The sequence below is a fragment of the Falco rusticolus genome, chromosome 2 (genome assembly GCF_015220075.1).
Source record: "Falco rusticolus isolate bFalRus1 chromosome 2, bFalRus1.pri, whole genome shotgun sequence".
NCBI lineage: Eukaryota > Metazoa > Chordata > Aves > Falconiformes > Falconidae > Falco > Falco rusticolus.
In genome coordinates this window covers 67,372,163-67,392,787 of record NC_051188.1, presented here as the reverse complement: position 1 = coordinate 67,392,787, position 20,625 = coordinate 67,372,163, and the positions used below count along the sequence as shown (strand labels likewise).

General features: G+C 39.4%; 1 protein-coding gene and 1 long non-coding RNA gene across 2 annotated transcripts in view; one reads left to right on the top strand and one right to left on the bottom strand.

The window, feature by feature from the left end:
* LOC119142942 overlaps positions 1 to 1,945 on the bottom strand; it is a 32,766-nt gene extending 30,821 nt beyond the window's left edge. The window contains exon 1 of the long non-coding RNA XR_005102517.1: positions 1,641 to 1,945. This is a non-coding gene — a long non-coding RNA (uncharacterized LOC119142942). The remainder of the gene's footprint in view (positions 1 to 1,640) is intronic.
* A 66-nt stretch (positions 1,946 to 2,011) lies between these two features.
* Positions 2,012 to 20,625, top strand: part of MRPS9 (mitochondrial ribosomal protein S9) — a 33,644-nt gene continuing 15,030 nt past the window's right edge. The window contains exons 1-5 of the mRNA XM_037376535.1: positions 2,012 to 2,143; positions 8,655 to 8,834; positions 17,472 to 17,534; positions 17,628 to 17,658; positions 19,967 to 20,046. Coding sequence (XP_037232432.1) covers positions 2,066 to 2,143; positions 8,655 to 8,834; positions 17,472 to 17,534; positions 17,628 to 17,658; positions 19,967 to 20,046 — 432 coding nt within the window. The 5' untranslated portion in view covers positions 2,012 to 2,065. The remainder of the gene's footprint in view (positions 2,144 to 8,654; positions 8,835 to 17,471; positions 17,535 to 17,627; positions 17,659 to 19,966; positions 20,047 to 20,625) is intronic.

Sequence of the window (20,625 nt, the reverse complement as noted above, 5' to 3'; positions counted from 1 at the left end):
TAGAAGGAATCTTTTTGGGACACATTAGCCATGCCCACTGTGGAAGTACATTTTCTTCAAAGCATCCCAAGTAATAACTACAAGCACTAGTTCTTGGCTATACAATCAGTCTAGAAACCAGTCACTGAGGCATCTCTGCACAAGTGTCTTCCAGCGACAAGCAAGCCCAACTAAATTTGGCAGCAGCAGGATGGCTGGGAAATACACCTGGTATTTGTGCAAAAATCTTCCATCTCGAAGGGGCAGCCATTAATTTCTAAGGGCTGACGACTCTAAAGATCCAAGACACACAACATGGCCCTTGTCGTTAAATGGCTGGACTCCACATATACTAAGGTCTCCATTCAGCAATTCAAGAGAATAATTTGTAACTTTAGACTGAAACCATGGACTATATGAACTGTCACATCACTGAAAACGTGCTGCAGACTGAAAAAGCATTTAGGATTTTTTCACAGTAGGCATAAGAATAGATAGATTTAGGGGGTCAAGGGAGTTGGATTTACATCAACCAGTTTCCAAGTGTAAGTGGAGGATATTTTATAGGTGGCCCTGCTCCTCAAGTTCAATTGACAATTAATTACATGTGGGAAATGAAAACTGCTCACTCTAGCGGTGCTTTGTTTCTGTAGTGCTGGCAGGGGTGAGAGGTAACAATTGTTCAGCATGGTGAGGATGGTGCTCTGCTGCTGAACAAAGCCAAGTCATGGGGTGACAGATGGCAGATGAGATTCACCACAGGCCTTGAGGAGGCTGTACCATCTCTGGTGTTCTCCATCTCTTTCAGCTCTGCTGGCTGCTCCTGGAAGTAGGTCAGCGGGACTGTGACCTTAACCCAACCCCCTTTTTTGCTTTCAGAGAAACAGCTGAGAACCAAATGCCATCCCTATGCACCCTGTGAGTGAAAGTGCAGCTGCGGTTCCCAGCTCTTGTCCAGGTGTGCACAGGAGAGACACTCCACTGCTCTCCTTTGGTGTAGTGTTCATTGCATTCCCTTGCACGCATCCATGTCAATAAAGCTACTGACGTTTTCATTTCCACAGTTGGTAACCACAAGAATAAACGCGCCTTTCCAGGTGGCTTCTACTCAACCTCCCCACGTGGATGACTTCCCTTGCCCATGGCCAATTTTCTTATACTCTCTTTCACATCCCAGGGAGGAAATCATACTCACGTCTGCATGGGGGGAGGCGAGAGCCACTTGTGAAAAAGTGAAAAGAAAAACCAACCAGGAAAAGCAGAGATTCACTTCTAGAACTTCCTCTCAAATAATAACTGTTCCTAAAGAGAAGGTCCCAATACATCTAAGGTAGAACTTTTAAAATTAAGTTTTTAATTAATTTCCACATTTTCTGTGCTAGAAAACACTACTGCCAAAATCCAGTCACCTCTAAGGGTATATACTATGCAACTCAGGGAAACGATGAAAACTGTCAAGCTCTCAGGGTTCAGCATCTAGATTTTATTATCACCGTGGCAGGTGACAGCACTGATACCAGCCCCCCCTCAGCAAGTGACAACTGCTGCATCTCTAAAAAAATACCATTTTTTCCCTGCCCCCCCCCGCCCCGCCCCCAGTGCTAGGGTGAAATATGCTTTCTGCTACAACTCTCCAGACATGCTGCAATTTCCAACCCTACCTGCTGGAACAGGAGCCTTGGTTTTTAGTCTTTTCTTTCAGAGGGGGGTTCACCAGAGCAGAGTCCACCTCAGGTGACTGGCACACGCCCGGCGCCTACCACTGACCTCGTCCACAGTACGACCATAATGCCAATTGTGAACCACCATTTCAGAGATCAGGCCGAACGCTAACAGTGCTGATGTGTTTTACCTTTTAAATACATTCCGATACCGCGGCCGCGGCCCCCTCCCCCGCGGCCGCGGCCCGGCCACAGCGCCGAGCGGCTGCAGCGCCAGGCGGGCCGGGCGGCGCGGGGCAGGGCGGGGGGGGCAGTGCGCAGGCGCGGCTCTCGGCCCCGCCCCTCTGGCCCCGCCCGCCAATCGGTGGCGCCGGGCCCTGCCGCGCCGTGCCCTCCGCTGGCGGCCGGGGCGGCGTGTCGGGGCCATGGCGGCCGCCGTGGGGCGCGTGCTGCGGCTGGGCGGCCGGTGGAGCGTGGCGGCGCCGGGCGGGCCGCGCGCCCAGGTGAGAGCCGAGCCGGGCCGGGCCGGGCCCCTTCCCCGCCGCCCAGCGAGCGAGCGGGTGCCGCCTGCTTTGTGCCCTGCGGCTCCTCCCGCGGCCACCGCAGGCGGGCGGGAAGGGGGAAGGTGGGGTGGGGGAGGGCGGGGAGTTGTCTGTGTCCCTGCCGGGGTGACCCCGCGCTCGGCTCGGAGGCGCCGGTTGGGCCGGGATGTGGCGGCGGCCCGGTCCCCGAGGCAGCGGCCTGTGCGCGGGGCCGGCGCGGCGGCGCTGGCGGGCGGGTCAGCCTCCCGGGCGCCGCCGTTACTTCGCGCGGAAGCGTGGTTAAGCCCTGACGTGTTTATAGCGCTAGAATTAACAGTCATCTCGAGACCGCAGCCAACGCAGAAATCAGGTACCTTGACATGGTAGTTTTTGAGGTTGATGATCTCGACTGGTGTTTGGTCAGCAGGTGAGTAGGGAATGAAGCCTCCCAGTTCCCCCATGGAGAGAGAAACGAGCACCGGGAGTGCAGTGACTTCTGACCGACCGGCGTTGCCTGTCTGCGTTGGGAGGTACCGGTGTTCGGCCGGTCACCGCTCAGTTAAAAAGCGTAGCTGCTGCCAGTGTTGTGGGCAGCCACTGTGTCCGTGCGGTGGTATTTCATACACATGTATATTTATTTAATCAGTGACCAGCAAGTGGATAAAAAGGCATGCTGGTGACACTTTATAGTTACAAAGTAATTCAGGAGAGTAAGGGCCGAAGACCTGTTGGGTGGCTGAACTCAACCAAACCGTGGGGTCACAGAAGGTAGATGCAGTGAGGAAATGAGAGGTAATGCTGGAAGGAACAATCTGAGCTGTTTATATTGGTTACTTCTAGGTTAACTTTACCCATTTAGGGATACAGACCTGGTGCTTGTGCGGGTAGTACTCTGTGCATTGCTCAGAAGTACACACGGCTAAGTTGTGCAGAATGAGAAAGAGAATAGGGCTGAAAATGTGCAAATGCTTGATTTTGTTCTCGGTTGGAATAGTTTATGTTGCTTTGGTTGTCCTGCATCGAAGGTATGGTTATGATTGTAGCTTCATTTTCCTGGCTAGGCATCTGCTTGAGTTTGAGCTGAAAATTATTTGCGTTGTAAGTAAGGAAATGATCTCGGAGGAGGAGTCACTGTAGAAGGTAGGGCTGGAAGGGGCTTTGAGAGATCATCTATCTACTCCTCCTGCCCCCAGGTACCTAAGCCTATAGCTATATACAAATCATCTAACTGTGAACTAAGGGATATGAAGGGAACAAATGGGAGGCAAGGGCTCAGGAAACTTAAGAGACTGTTCTTTCCATTAGGTGTGGTTAACCTGTGGAAGTATTCAATGAGGATATTCAGTATACCAAGCAGTTGTGTGAATACAAAAAGCAACGTAAGGAACTTGGAAGAAAATTCCAATGAGGACTGTTAAAAACAAGATATCAGCATGTCTTTGAATCACAGATTGCTGGAAACTGGGGAAGTGTCCTGGGAAAATTACTACTACTTCTTTCTCCTCTCCTTGTGCCCATGCCTGGCTGCTGTTGAGGACAGGGCAATAAGTTGATGTACCCTTGTTCTGACCTGCTGTAGCTGTTTCTTATATTAAGCATTTACCTGTCCTTACTGTTAAGGAACTTCTTATGATGCCTATCTTAAAAATCTCTTGTTTAGGTCATTACTTCTTGGCTATCTTAGTGGGGGAAACAGTTTAATTTCTTGCCTTTTTTTTTTTTTTTTTTTTGCATTTGAAAGTGTCTGGTGTTGAGAGAGGAAATGGGAGAGAAGCTTCGTAATTCCTGTTCCCTTAGCTTTGACTGAGCAACAGGTTTAGTTTCTTATTATTCTAATAAGCAAACTGCAGAGATTTAGCACAATTTATAAAGAAAAAAAAAAAAGATCTGGCTTAGTTACTGTCAGTCACTTCCAATGTGTTTGAATAGCTGTTCTCAACAGAGAAGTACAGTGTGCCATACACGCTGTTTAATTTGATTGGGTCGGGTATTTTCTCTAAATCACTGTGGATGGTATATGTACTGATATCAAAAGAAGATGATAGAACTTTGGTGATGGTCTTTCAGGACTACATACTTGGAATAGAGTAGCTTTTTCCTGCAGTTGTTACTAAGCTAAAGTCGAAGAGCCTGTTAATATTTGATTCCTTGTGCTTCAGAACAACTGGATCTAAATTATGTTCCCTGTTACGCACCTCTGACACTTGCCATGTATCTATACATTTACTATCTTTTATTTCCATAGTACACAGTGTAAGCAAAACTTAATACATAGATTTGGTCAAATATGCACAGAAAGTAGAATTTTTCTGGGTGGGGAAATGCCGTTTTACAGTTAACCTCTCAAGAGACTTCATTTTGAGAAGTTTTTTCTGATGAAGTACTTTTTGAAATTAAGTATAAAGATAATATAAAATCAGTTAAGCATATTTGCTGACACCTTGTCATACTTTCTGATGTGTTTTACAAAATGCTTCTTAAAACATAAACCTGATACTGGCTTACCTAATTAGTTTGTAGGCTGAATGGAATCTGAGATTCCGTAAATACTGGTCTAAACACCGGAAAGCCACAACTTGTCCACTGAACAAAAAGTAATTCTTTAGAAACTGGAGATGGGTCCACGCATTTACATTCTGTATGATTGCTACGTAATAGATGTTTTTTCTTGTGCAACAAGTGACTAGAGGGCCAGTGTTTGTATCTTCAATGTCTACTGGGTTAAGCATGTCCTGCATGCTTTTGTGGTTAAACACCTCCAGCTCTGTGTCTCCTAGGGAAGCTTTATTCCAAAGATAACTTTTTAGTACAGATTTTTTTGTGTGCTGCATGGCTTTGGAAGAGGAGATGGTTGAAGCCTGCCAGCTTAGAGCATGGAAGCAGCATGAAAATGGTGAAACTGCATGCCTGCCACATCGTTTGGTGTTGTCCTCAATCTGTGTAACTATGTCATGTTGTGAAAGAGGCAACGTTTATTCTTAAATTCAACCCTCCTGTCTCCAATTCTTCTTTCCTCCCATTCCAAAAGTACAGACATCTTGATTCTTCTGTTAGTGATACGTGTTGATTTTATATGCATATGACTCCAAAATGGCAAAATGAACAGGAGGAGTAAACAGACAAGTCCTAGTTCTTTCTCTTCTTGGAAAAAATAGGCCACAGAAGTTGAAGTTGTCTGAAAATGCTTGCTTTTTTTTTTCCTATGGCAAATTTTACATAAGCTGATTTTCTATAAATTTACGGTCTCCCTGGAGAATCAGGATTTGCCAAGCTAGGTTGCTCAGGAAGAAGTCAGGAGGTGAGACAATACCAAGGAGTTGGGTGCAGAAGTAAAGGCTTTCCTTTCCCCTCTATCCTGGTGGAAGAGGCTGTTATTTCAGAAGTACTGTTAATAAACATTATTATTTAAGTAATGATGAGGCTTCTGTCTGCAGTAATGCTTTAGGAAATATGTAGAAGTGAATGCAAACCTTTATGGTTTCCTCTAGAAAGTAGAGGAGCGTGCTTTCCTGTTTGACTGAAATGCCAGAAGCATCTAGCTGTGCTTTGCAGTTCTTGCCTGTACCACCCATGAAATAGTACTCTTATCCCAGAAGAGGTACCCAATACAATAGATATTAATTTGCATAAGAGGCTGTTTTCTAATTATGAACAGTTTGTGTGTCCAGGGACTTTTGATTAGTGACGAATTGAAACTAGGGAAGAATATGAATAGCTTGAGGGAAGGAGGACAAAAATGAGAAAATTACAATAGAAATTGACAGGAATAAAAGAAAGCAATCTTTAACTTTAAAGTATTCTGTTTAAAGCGTAGCAGAGAGAAAGCAATTTTGGACCAAGTAATAAGGAATCATATGTTCATTAACATGAATTACAAATAATTAGTTACTATTAAGACAAGTAAGACAGAAGATGAATTGAATTCTTTCCCGAGGAGTGACTAGGAGAGAAGAATAGGGAATATGCAGATACCTCTGCTTTCCTTACTGCTTTCTAAGGAAATCATCAGAGCCTTGCCTGTGGAAAATGTGTAAATTTAAATTTTTGATTATTTTTCTTTTAATTCTGTATATGTCAATGTAACTTCACAGAAAACATGAATATAAAAAAAAGAAGGGGCAAACCAGGACTAGCATTGCATATGATACATATAAACTTTGGAGAAAACAAAGCAACAACAGGCTCTTCAGCAACAAATTCTGTCTTGGAGATGTTTTTAAATCTTTTCTGGCAGAAGTATTGGTTACTTTTCTGAGGTATGTGCCTTGGGGGGGCATATCTTTATATCAGGGTGTAAAAGCATAGAGGGTCAGTTCTTTCCATCTCGTGTGACCTTGTTATTCAGGGATTACCTTACCTGCTATATCAAACCTTACTGAATTCACAGAACCTATCCTGCAGCACAGGTATGTGGTGTGCATAGGTTTAAGGCAGGCTATTGTCGTTTTTATTCCAAATCGAAATTTTAGGTGGGGTTGTCAGATTTTGTATATTAAGCCTGAGACAATCGTGGACGGGTAAATGGATCCTGAATAGCTTTACACTTACTTATGTGCAGCCAATTAGATGCATTGGACCAGCCAGCCTATCCTGGGCTGTCAGATGTCCAAAATACCACCTAGGCTCTGCAAAAGTATAAGAAAAGCCGTGTTTTATTTCCTGTTCACGTAGGAGTTGGAAGTGTAATACAGAATACCCAAAGCTTCTAGTCACAGGAGAAGTTCATGTAAGCTAACTCATGTTGCTAACAGAAGGTGGAAGTTTGATCTGCTGTAGTGTTTACCTTGCAAATATATCCGTGTAATCTTGTTTTGATGAGTTGTGTGTTTGTATCACTGCGGTTATAAATGGGTTTGAAGATTACTGTTGTATTAGTTACAGGAAGACAGCAAGTTTTTTATGCTATTCATACTAGCTTAACTCAGAATGGTAAAATCCATCAAAATGGTGAGCACGTCTAAATTGTGGTCTGGAGAAGACACTTTGCATGACATGGGCATTTAATAATTTCAAATACTAGCTTTATTCTGTTCCTTTATAATAAGAACCCTAACTAGTTCACTTTGTTGCGTGTGTTTGGGTTTTAATGTTTGGCTAAAGGTAGACTGAGGCTGCAGCTCCAGGAGCAGCAAAGGCAGTTTAATAATTTGCTGAAAGAAAGGAAAGAGAGGACTCTCCCTCTGCTTCCTTGCTCAGGGTTGTGTGGTACAGCCGTCTTCTCGTGTCAGCTTTGGCTCTCCTCAGAGCCTTCTCTGAACTGCTCAGACTTACCCGCTCAGCTGAGAACTGGCCACTTGTTGGAAGTCAGTGTTCTGCCGCATGTAGGGAGCTGAGCTGGCTTGCAGAAGAGTCCAAGTGCCAGAGCTGGCACAGGGTGAGTGAAGGGAGTGGAGCAAGGAGTGCTAGTAGGTGTGGGCTGTGAGATGGGCTCGCTCTGCCTTGTGAAACTGCACTGGCTGCCTACAAAGCCAAGCTGTGGCACGTTGGAGGGGCTGGAGAGAGGTGTTTTGAGGTACTATCTGGCAAATAGAACTGGGCATTTTTCTGATTCAGAATTGATTATTTTTCTGTCTCTGCTTTTGTCCCACACATACTTTCTTTTCTTGTGATTCCCGCTCTGCCCCTGCCCACAGAAGACCACACAAATAATCAGCTCTCATTCAGTTTGTCAAATAATTAAGCTGCAGAGGACTTTAATACTGATGTTGGAGAGACAAAATAGTGCATAATTTTGGCACTAGGCCAGCCTTGGGACATTACAGCTCTGTCAGTGAAGCTCCTGTTTGTCTGGCAGAGGGTTTGGTTGAAATTCGTCACCTTAACTACTGATTGTCTTGAGAGAAATAAAACCAAACCTGTATCCCACAAAGATCAAAAGGTAACTGTCCCCTGAGATATGATTTCTGAGCTGGAACAATGCTCAGTAGTATTTGCTGGTGAGAACTACCGTCCTATTTTTCTAATTGTTCTGCCTGAGATGGTGAAATAGCTTAAGGAACCATTCTGGCATTGTGAACTCCCTCGCCTTTCCAGAGCCTTTAGCAGTATTTGTGCGGCCATATGCTCCTGAAAGCCATTAGAGAGCTACCCCACAGATTCTGTTCGTACTTTGTATGGGATGCTTTTAGATGAAGGCAAAATCTGCTTATGTGCTGCTAGATTTTGATTTTCTTTCAAGACTGCATTTGTTGATCAGTGCTGTTTTACTGGGTGTTCCCAAAATGAAACTACGTTTCTTTCCATCAGAAAAATCTTCTGAATTAATTGTAATGTGTGAAAATGTTCAACTTTTAGAATGTATTTATCTCTATGGGCATTAATCAATTGGAAGTAAACGGTTTCATGAGTAATACTGCCTTTTCTAACTTACTACAATAATGTGTTGAATCTTCTTACAGGTATGAGTGGCTTGTGTACTATTCATTTTATTTAGAGCTCACTGTGCCAAAAATATAAAATAAATCTCTCGCTTTTCTTTTTTCTTTTTTGTTAGACATTAAGGCTAATCTATACCACTACAGCAGTGCAGAGGAAAAATGTAGGAGCCTCAGGACCTGAAAAGTACACGGAGGCATTTATTAAAAAACAGATTGAAGAGTTCAACCTAGGAAAGAGACATTTAGCCAACATGATGGGAGAAGATCCAGAAACTTTTACCCAAGAGGATATTGATGTAAGTACAGTTGCTCTGTTGGAGAAGTAATTTACTATAGAGTTTCAGATATTGAAAGCACTTTACTTCAGCATGAGCTCCTCAGCTCTTTGTGAATTTTAATCAAATTGTCAGAATAAGAAAGAATACTACTATACATTGAAAACATTGCAACTGTGACTCTGAATAGAGATTCTACCCCTGCTACCATGTAAGGTCAGACATCACAGTATAGAGCTGTATACCGTATCTTGCTAAAGCACAGTAGGTTCTTTTAAAAAGTACTAATGGATAATCCTGTTGATCTGAGGTTATAAGAGGCACTGTAAAGGCTTTTGTAGCACTTCAAAATGTTTACCCACAGTTTGACCTGCTGTGTATATTTAGGTCAGGTTTTCTTGTATGATACTGTGGTTGCTAGTAATGCAAATTAAACTTTATAGGATGTTTTACAACTCCCACTCTGGTTTAGGTTAGAGATTTTAATATAGACATGAATTTAAGCTCATATCGGTAGCTTCAAATGTAGTATTTTATTGCAGTTTCCTGACAACTGACAGATGGGTGGCTTCCTCTTTCTCTGTGTCATTTAGGCTCATGTATAGAAACGTTCCCTTTCACTCAGAAAAATGTTTTGTTGCATGGATTTTTTTAATGTCCCACATGGTCTTCACTTCTGTCATTTCTATCTTATTTTATCACACGGCAGAGGTAGGGAGGAGAAATGTCATTTGGTGACATTCATTCTTAGGTGAAGCTGTGTGAAGTCTCATGGCTGAAGCTTTTCCTGTGCAGCAGCTATGCTATTACTATAGCCATGGCAGCACAGTGTATCAGCAGAGCCCTTAGGGTAGACATAGTAATGGTATGTGCGAAAAGAGGAGTGCATGGTTTAGTTTTTTGAGGGTGAGGAGATTGTTGCCTCTCAGTGGCAAAATTCTGTCAGCATAGCCGAGTCCACATAAGAGGTCTTGACAGCGTGCTTATGCCAAGACAGACCTACATCTGTAGGTGGTGATACAGGCTGATTTCAAACATATTTGACAGGCTTCAAAACTTAAGTTCTGAAAACTTCTCTGAAAATAGACAGCAAAGTAGAGAAGAGACACAGTTAATGGGCTGCTGAGAAAAACTCTGAAATGAGACTTGAGTTTTATCAGGTATCAGAAAATCCGTAAGGGAAGCTTCACTGCAAGTCACAAATCCGTAGGAAGCCAAGCTTTGTGAGTACAAAGCTATGCACTGATATTTCGACTGCTTCTGTTCAGAGTCATAGATAGCACTTTGCTCTTCTACAGACAGGTGCCAATGCAGGAACCCTTCCAGCTCTCAGGGTAGGGTGGATAAAGTCCTCTCAACAGCAGAAGTATTCACTGAGGCATCTGAGCCAGCTGTATTAGCAGCCTGTTTCTGTATATTGGCTTTCTTATTTCTGTGGAGACTACAGAATTTCCTTTTCCTGTATTTTTCAGATGTGCTTTTCTGAACTTTAATGACCTTTATCTTTTTGAGTTACTTTCTTGTAAAGTATTCGTGCAGAGACCTGCCACCAGAATACCTCCCATATTAGTACAGGATGATGATGATGCTAATAGTTCAGTTTGTTTGCCTGAAAGGTTACTGGTAGGTGAATGTGTTAATCTTTAGTCTGGCATCCTTCTGTGACAGGGTCTAGTGGGAAGGCTTATAGCAAGACTGCAAGAAATGGTAAATGACTGTATCAAAGCAGTGGTTTCTTCCTTATGAATCCACAGCACTATGATTGTTTGCACAAAATTAACTGAGCTCCATCATTAGTAAAAGCAGATTCATTCTGGAAGTCAGTTCTTACAAATGCAGTGCAGGTGACAGATATGGGACTGCTTTGCAGACTCTTGTTTCTGAAAAGGTGGAGAAGTGGAGCCAAAAGAGTAGTGTTTTGTTTGGTGGTACCAAATATCTGTGGTACATGTTTGATTTCTTCATATTCCATCAGGTGTTGGAAAATAATTAGTGTGTAATGGTGTCTGCTATGCATAATTAAATTTCTGTTATAAAAATATAAAAGCTGCTTAAGCACTGGCAGGGGAATTATCAAGCTTTACATTTCGAACAGTAATAATTCTTTCTGATGAGTGCTTATATACCTCCATGTCTTACACTGTTAATCAGTCTGTGCAGTCTGTTTCAGAAGCAGACATCAGAATTCTGTCCTTCAGTGGAATTTTAGGAATAGTTTATAAAAGCTAAACCTTGTGGAGTTTTAAACAGGAAAGTAAGTTGACTTACTTGCTAATCCTTCTGGATGTTGTGGAAGCAGAATTGCATCTTACTGATGCTTTTATTTAGGAATGAAAAGTTAAGCTGTGCATTACAACTGTGTTTCTGGGGGAGAAAAAACAATCCAGCAAATTGATATATAACTCTGCAGAAGTCTTCCAATTGCTTTTTAATTGATATTACAAACCTCGCTCTGAAGCTAGGATGTTTTATTCTCCTATGTGTGAATATGTGCTATGAAGTTTTTCTAATTGATTTGGTTTGCCCATTACATTTGATGTATCATTTTTCACAATATTTCATAATTTGTGCTCATTTCTAATGAACAGAGTCGTTAGGACAGGCATGTCTAAGTACAACTGACAGCTAACATTAGGTGCCAGATGCAGTTTATAAAGCTATGTAGAACTGTAGAGAACAGTTTAAATAAATTAGCACCTGTACATTAGTCTCACTTGCTGGTAATTTATAAGCGAATCAGTAGAGATGACATTTAGGTAAGTCATTGATCAAGTTAACAGCTGCATTCCCACTGCCCAGCTGGGATACCTAATTAATAGAGATTGCTGTCCTGACCTAGTGCTTCTCCCGGTTGAGTCTGTAATCCTTTTATTTTGTGATTTAAGTTTTAACTTACGGTTGTAGTAAACAGCCCACCTTAATTTTCCACTGTCAGTTCTGTGATATTCTACTTTAAACCCCAGAAATCTAAGTAAGATTAATACAAGCGTCTTAATCTTCATGACCTATTTATATGCCAGTATTTTTATTATTCATTTTTATGCAGTCACTAAATGCTCTCCCAGATATGAGCTCATCATAAAGCAATACTCTTAGGGGGGGGAAAAAAAGTTAGTAAAACTCAAAAGCTAGAGGTCTCTGCTAATTTTCTCTTGTCTGCCTTGGGACCTACTAGATTGTTGTCAAGAAGATGTAGGAATTTGAATCTAAAATATATGTTTATCTTCCATAGTATATATATTGTTGCAAAAGTAGCAGTAAGGTGGTTAACTATGAAAACGTTAAATGCGCAAAAACTTCATTCCTCATAGGGTATGGTTTCTTTCAGTGAATTAAGACTAATGAAAAATAGGTTGTATTCAGTTACTTTTAAAAGTGGCTCAGCACATCTGATTTCTAAATAACATTCAGATTTTAGCAACACAAAGTGTTAGAAATGAGTGAATATGGAAACGTCAGAAATGTTATTCAGAACAAAATATGTTTCTGAACTTGATTTCTGCAAGAAGAGTGCATTGTCCAGCATTGTCCTTACAAGAAATATTGGATTTTGTATTGTTTTTTAAATAGCTGACTAGAATGCTTTTTTCAATTCCACTCCCCCCGCCCCCCCCCTCCCTGGTGTAGCCAAACTGCATCAATATTTTCTTACTTCTGCATCAAAATCCATCTGAACTGATGACTGCTGTATTTCTTTTTTTCCTTGTATAATACCGTTCAGTGTTTTGAAAAGTTGAAATGAAGACAAAAATAATAACTGCTACTTTCAAAAGGTTTTTTGCTTTTTTTTTTCCTGTGCAGGCTCTGGAAAAATACATTAATTTTTGTTTTGAAAATTATTAGTATAAAAATAATGCAATATTAAAAAGTGGTTATTTTTTTTCATATGATGCTAGTGGTTGGTCTTTTTTCTTTTTAAGTGATGAGGTTAAAATGATCCATTATTGTGAACTTGAAACTTTTTCCTGTCCAAGCTAGTATTCAACAGGGATGAATGATTGGGGTGGTTTCAATAAATTTTAGTTAGTTGTTAGAGGAGGATTTTGTTTTACAAGGTAATCTTAGGTGTGTCGCTGTTTTGTGGGTTTTTTTTTTTTGTGTGTGTGTGCTTGTTAACCTTTTCTGTCTTGTAAAGTCTGAAATAGTTGGTTGGTTTTTTTATTTTTATTATTCAACACTTCACTTCCCATTTTTGTCTCATTCATTCCTGGTTCTTCCCCAAATACTCTGAATTTTGGATGCTGGAAACTTAAAGAATACTGCTAGTGTGGTTAGAAGGAAAAAGAGCTGTTCCAGCAGACATCTCAGTCAGAAATGCTGAAGTGCAGTGGCTGAATAACATGATTCAAGAGGCAAGGTTTAAGAAGGCTTTTGCGTGATGAAGTTGAGCAGAAGCTGAAATGGCTATTGCTCAGATGTGTGATATCTGAGCAGCAGTGACACAGAATCATCAACAATGTTTTGATGTAATAAAAGGACATTTTGATGTAATTATGTACTGACAGCATCTCTGCCTATAGAAATGGTCACTCTCCCAGCAGTTATGGCAAGCTTAGAAACTAAACTGTTATGGCATTAAGTGTCACTTCCACCTCAGTGTTTTCATGGTTGAAGTTTTGTGTATATCTAAAAAGGAATAAGCAGGATTCTTGAGCCCTCTGCCAGAAGGGATCTGTTGCAAGGGAACCCCAGGGTGGAGGTGTTTTCATCCCCCTCCCCGCCTCCGCCTTTCATTCTTTTCTACACAATACCTTTCCTCACAGGACATTACTTAGATACGTATCTTTGCATGTGATTTCAGCAATGAAAATTAGTGGAATGTTTTTGTGTTTGAGCTGTAGATCCAACAAAAGTGTGGGAAGACACTTGGGCAAGATCAGTTTGCCCTGCCAAACTTTTCCCACTTACGGCGGGTTACTGAAGGACTGAACTGGCGCAGTCTCCTTCCCCTATCCCAGTACGACTTGGTCAACTCTATATTTGAATTAAGATACTGAATTCTTAATTTCTCAAGACCTTAGAGAGAAAAAAAAAAAAAAAGGTAACCCTTACTGACCCAGCTGAATTTGTTTGATTCAGAGTTAGTCTCTGACGTTTGAGAAAGTGAGCAAATAAAACCTAGGCAGGGAAGGAGGATCAGAAGTCAGTGTGTGCAACATGCACAGCGAAGAGGGAAAATAAAGGCGTGGCAGGTTTGCTGAATTTGCATGACATGCCACATGCAGTGCTGGACAGATTATTTAATGAATTGGTTTGCATGTTTGAAGGACTGCCAGATAGGATTTATTATTTTTTTTTTAATAGGGATGGAAGCTTGTTCTGTTCTTATTATTCCAACTGGCTTGAATTTAAACTTAGAGCTGCAAGTGAAAGACATTGTAGTCCTGTGCACAGTATATTGAATCATCTGGTCCCTGAACTAGTGATGATATAACAGGATTTCTTTTAGTTTGCTATAGTAATGTTAAGTTTACCAATGCAGTTTAAGAAATGTCTGATGTCAATTATCATGTTACTAACATATATTCATTATGATCTGCTATTTTGAAAGGTGTGACTACTGGGTATTTTTTTTCCTGCATGGATCAACAGTGGAGTTTAAAAACAAACATTCTTTTCAAATCCTGAAAGGAAATAGCTCAGATTTTTTTTTTTTTATAGTAACTCTTAGCAGAAGCAGGCTGTACCTATTCCACCTTTTTCAGTAGCTTATGTAATTATTTTTGGAAACACTAATGTGTCACTAGGTACCAGGATTTTTAATTGTGTTTCTGCTGAAAATAATGATGGATATTTGTTTTTTAGAAAGTTGTGTTTTATTTCAAAAGACAGTGGCAACAGTGTGATTTAACAAATAGAATTATGAAATAGCATCCCAGACCCTGTGGAGGCTAGTGGGATGAATGAATCTTGTATAGCTGAAATGATGGCCTGAAGACAGAGGTTCTTGGTCATATTAAGCACAGTATTCCTTCTCTCATCTAGACTTCAAGTCAAATTAAGCACTAGAAGAAGGATATGGGCCATAACCCTTAAGCTGAAAGCCACTCCTGGAATGGAAAACTGCAGTTAAATCTAAAAGGTTTCTTGGGAACTTTACTGCTAGCATTTAAACCTTGATTATAAAGTTTTAAGAGGACATTCACCTGCTTTTCCTGTGTTCAGGAAAACGCAGAATGTGCAGTTAAATCTCTACGGAATTTTGACTTGAGACATGGAGATTCCTGAAAGGAAACCTGTGTTCCAAATCTGAAGACATTGTCAGATTTCAGGAAAATATTTAATGGTTATTTGTCCTCCAATTGCAGTTTGGAGAGATGAATTCTGATGTCATTTCCTAAGTTTGATCCACCATCTTATTTTATTGCTACTACATGTGGGTGTTGAGAATTACAGTTTCTCTGAAATACCCCTTTTCTACAAGATTGAAACATTTGCATAGACAAAAGCAGGTTCTAAAATAAAGTTTCCAAGAGGCAGACTGACTTGCTGTGTAGTTGCTAAAAGTACAGTCTGAGGACACGGCTATTTAAAATTATTAATAAACTTCTGAATAAAGTTGAACTGGAGTCTGTTGCATCCCAGGATAGCTCCTAATGGGATGTAAAGACAAATACCTCATCCTTTGTTATATCTCCATAAAAAGGTAGAAGGCAGGAAGACTCTTGTTTCTTTCCATTTTGGAACAATGAAAAAGTGAACTTACACAGTGAACTGTTTGGCTAGTTGTCATGTGGAGAGCTGAAAGTAGACGGTAGGGTTTGTTTGTGCTTTGGTGTGAAAGACATGATATACACTCAAGCAATATAAAATAAACTTTATAGAAGTAGAAGGTCTCAGATGGCAGCCATTCTCTTCATTAGAAATGTTAAATTGTTATATTTAGCTTTTATTAAGGTGTCATAGTTACTGTAACTATTTTGACTGAGATTCTGGAAATGCTTGTATAAAGACTACGTCTTAAGTACACACACAGTCAGTCTCAGTATCCTGTAATAAATTCTTTTAATATATTATATAAGGTGTTTGTTTAACATCATTTGGTTCACAGCAGATTTCTCTATTGTCATCATAATTAATCCCCATTTGTTCGTAAATAGGTGTTCACCTACTGTGTGTATGCATAAAATGCCCATTGACTAACAAATGGGAATATAGTAGTCACTAAGAGAAACAAAATTACCATTTCATAAAATCAAGTTAAGCCTTTTGTTTGCTTCAGAATTCTCAAAATTTCTCTTCAGGATGCCAGTGGGGGATTAATGAAAGTAATAGGTTAGGTCTTTTTACACGCCATGCATATTAAATCAGTTGAAGCACTGACAAACCACTCCATGTCCATGGAAAAAATTATCAGCAAGTAATAGCCCTGAGGTAGCCTAACCAACAAAGAACTGTTCTTCTTACAGAGAAGATTTTTAAACTCTGATTTTATTTTAATTCTACTTTTCTGTACTGTCTAATGGAAATATAAATGAGACCACTGCCAGAGGGGTTTATTCAGTTAGTCCATGTTACTGTACAAGAACAAGATTTCGATCTTGAGCTCTACTACCCAGTGTCTGAAGTTGGCTATGCTTGCCAGACTCTTACATCTGGGGATTTTTGATGGCTAGCATTTTCTGTTTTGTTCTTAAAACCAAATGGAAACAAAGGCATATTTGTGCTTTATTAAATTATGTTTTGGTTATGTTGAAGAGGGAGAGTATGTTGATGTTGAACAAAAATGCATGTCATTGGGCTTAACCTTTTACGGTGCTTTGCCTTGCACTTTGCCAGAATGATTTGGAATTTTGGTATACCTGCTTTATTTGTTGGAGGCAAATAATACTAACTATGCATCGTAGTGGTAGCTATTGGTTAAATAAAAGAAAATTATGTACCTTAAACGTAGTGAAGCCAGTGGTAAACAATGAGCGTGTAATGAATGTGATGTGCTTTGCTAAATTGTTTTAGCAAACCCTTGGGCATCTAAGCAGAAGAAAGATGGCATTTAAGAGTCTCTTTCCTGAGCAGTTAGTTCAAGTTCAGCAAAGACTGTAGTGATTCACAGTTGTTTTCAAATGCACTGATCAATGAAATGCTTATTTAGGCTATGTAAAATATCTTCTACTGCCACAACAAACGTTGCTTTTAGACTTGAGGAAACTGCATCTGTATAAATTGGGATTCTAAATGTAAAACTCTGCTTTGTCCAGATGCTTTAAATAAAATTTCCATGCTTGGTCTCTCAGTAAGTACTGTTAACAAGCACTGGTATTTTCAGAAAGATAAATGTTGTGATTTCCTCCAAAAGTTGGAGCACTTGAAATTTCAGGGGAAAAACACTGTGTATAAAGGTGGTCTTTGCAACTGAGTAGTTTTGGTAAGTTATGATAAATGCATACCATAAAAACTTAACTTTGCAGAAGAAAGTTCACTCATTCTCATATAGAGTATAGCCTTCAGAATGAGGTTTTTACTTTAGGTGAGGATTTCTGAGAAAATCATCTGCTTTTCTTTTCAGGACAGCACATATGCGGCACTCTTCCTTACTGATTTAGTTACCTACTGTACCAAAGTTATACTGGTTTTCTCTACAAGAAAGTACCTAATAAATATTTTGGTGATGATTTTGTTGGAAAAAATTACATATATGGTCTCTCATTTTGTTTTCAGAAAGCTATTGCCTATCTCTTTCCTTCTGGCTTATTTGACAAGCGAGCCAGGCCCATGATGAAGGTAGGATTTTTTTTGGTTGCATTTCTGAATAGTTGTAGCATGATATTTTAAGTAACTTTTTCCTTTTGTTGATGTTTGTTTATTTATTTGCAGCATCCCTCTGAAATTTTTCCAGAGCAGAGAAGTAAGTGTTCATAGATTGTTCTTTTTTATTATAATTTCTAAGTATTAGAACTTCTGCATATGTAGAGTTCCTTATTTTCACAGATTTACTTTTTCCCCCCATGTTCCTAATAACTGCTAAGACATGAGCCATAGAGCCTGATCTGATATTCTGGTTTTTAGGCTAAAGGACACTGCTGGATTCTGGAATAGCAGTGGTCTTTTCAGACATCTTGTTAACTGACTATAAATAAATGTTTTTCATTGTTTTAAAAAAAAAACATAATAGGTAGGGTGATGTGCAGAATCTGTTGAAGTCATGGGAAAACCTTTTGTTGAATTCAGTAGCTTTTTGTCAGAGCTGTCTATCACAGCCATAAAATATTCATTAATACTATTTTAAACCAAAAGTTTTCCTGGTAACTTCATTGTTCTGAAAGCTTAAAAATTACAGTTTTGAAATTGCCAGTTGAGGATGTAAGTAAGGTGAGTTGAAACTCTCCCGATCATGTCTCAGTTTTGACCTGAAAATCCTAACTCTCCACTGATGTCCACACTGTCTTTGATCTTGCTCCTGAGACACCATATTAAGCCCCAGTTGTCACTGATATGCCACTGTGTTGGTCAGTGAGAACTTCACTGAAATTGCCAAATTAATTTTACACAGAATACTTAAAAGATACATTAAAACCTGTTGTCCACTTTTGAGTCACGTTTAATATGAACTAGTGGCGTGGGTGTGAAATTCTGCATTCGCTGAGCTATCAAGTTCAAGATGGGCATTTTTGATTTATCAGCAAAATCTTACAGTTTTCTGTCCTTCCTTTTCATGTTCCTGGAATTAATTGATACTTAATATTTTTGGTGCTTTGTGTATCTTTTAGAAAGTTGTCTAAATTATCTAAAATTTTGGAATTCCAGCTTTCAAATGGTATCATGCATTATTTTCTAACTTCAAAGTATTGTGAAGTACAAAGTAGAAAATGAAATGGTGGGAGAGCATTAGTCGTTATGCAGTTTTAAAATCCAAGGGCTGTTTTATGGCAGATTTGGGCTACTATTCTATATGCTTTCAGGACTAAAAAATTCTTTGAAATACTAGTTGTGTCCTGAGGAGTGTAAGAGCTAATTAGTATAAATATGTATCTTTGCATTTACATCTAAAAATAACACTTTCAGTAAGTATCACTTTTAAGGCAGTTTTGTCTTGTCTATGCGTTATGTCTTTGATAACTGTGAAGTACAAAACCCATAAATTTATCCTTCAGAATGTTCTCTGAACAGCAATTTCAACAAAATATGCTTTCACAGCTGCATTACATGGAAATTCACACATTCCACTAGTAGTATGTGTGGGTAAAATCTCTCTGTATTCCTTCTGTTCTAGTAAGTTTTGCATCTTTACATTCAACTTCTGTTGTATTATGTCTTAACATTCCAATGCAATACATACTGTGCTTATCAGGCAGGTTATTGGAGTCTTTTGTCTTTGTAGCTTACAGATGGCTTCATTTGAGCTTCACTGGATAAAATGGCTGGGAGTTTCTCTATAGTTCACTTTGTAAAAAGCTCTCAGATTTTTATTTTTGTCACTTAATTTGTAAAAAAATCTTTGTTGTGTTATACTTGTTGGATTTTTTTCCCCCCAAAGTTGAAATTTATTTGTCCTTAAATAACACTTTTTAATGAATAAAATAAATGGGATGTGCTGAATTATATGGAATGTATGTTTTCTTGCTGAACTAATTATGTAAACTACAGCGTAGATCTTTGTATTTAAATATCCCAAACGTATCGACATGAACAAGTCCTAAAATTACCCAAGTACTGAAAGCGTTATGTTACCTGCAAAAGACAATTGTACAAATACTTAGTTTAGTTTAGATACATTATACTACTGAAAAATTTGCTGCGGGCTAAAAGCACTGTTTTCCAGAGCTATTGACCTTTCATCTTCCACAATCATCGTATAGATTTCAGTTGTCTCTTAATTTGTATGTCATGTTCTAAAATGGATGCTTCTATCTCTAATATCAACTATACAGTGTTTGAAAGTTTAAGATGTACATGAGGGATTCCCTCATGCTAAATTATATTTAGAAATATTATATTAAATATTTGGTTATAATTGCACATGGAGATTGGTTTTTAACAAGGTAGTCTAAATCATTAGATTTCCAGACAGGCTGAATACCTGCAAAATGCCTTTGTTCTCTGATATTTAAAGAGGTAATCAGTATTATGAAAGAGGTTTATAACTGCAATTAAATACAAGGGATTTTTTTTAATGAGTGTATATTGCTTTCTTGTCTAATCTTGCTTTTCATTAGAAATCCAGTGGGGAGAAGATGGCCGACCATTTCACTTTCTCTTTTATACTGGCAAGCAATCATATTACTCGTTAATGCATGTAAGTATGTTATAAATCTGTAATAAATAATGCTAGCTCCCAGTCAAGTACATATTATTCTAGAGATGCATATCAGGAGTTCGTGAGTTTACTCATGTTTTCTCAGTAGGCCATAGTATCACCACTGAAGCTACATGAAACGTATTTTTATGTCACAATATCCATTATTAGGGGCATTTTTATGTCACGTGTAAGAGAATGTATTCTCTTACATAACAGCAACAGTTCTTGCTTTATTTGTTGCTTTGCTTTACAGTTTTGGCTATGGACTGGGTTTGAATAGTCCGCACACTTACTTGTAGGCTGTATATGGTTAGTAGCGGAGAACATGTATGCAACTAAAATGACTAGTTCTAGAAGAATTTGTTTTAGAATAAAAAATAGGAGTCTCTTTTCCCTTGAAGGGCAAAGCTATATGAAATGTTATTTGTGCTGACATTTAGTGTGAAGAAAATTTGCATTTAAACTGCTTAATTGATTTTTCTTAGACTGTTTCATTCATGCAAACTTAAGGCTTTTTCTGAAATGTACGGTTCCAGGGAGTAAAGGATCCACATCTGTTTACCTTTATGAAGAAAC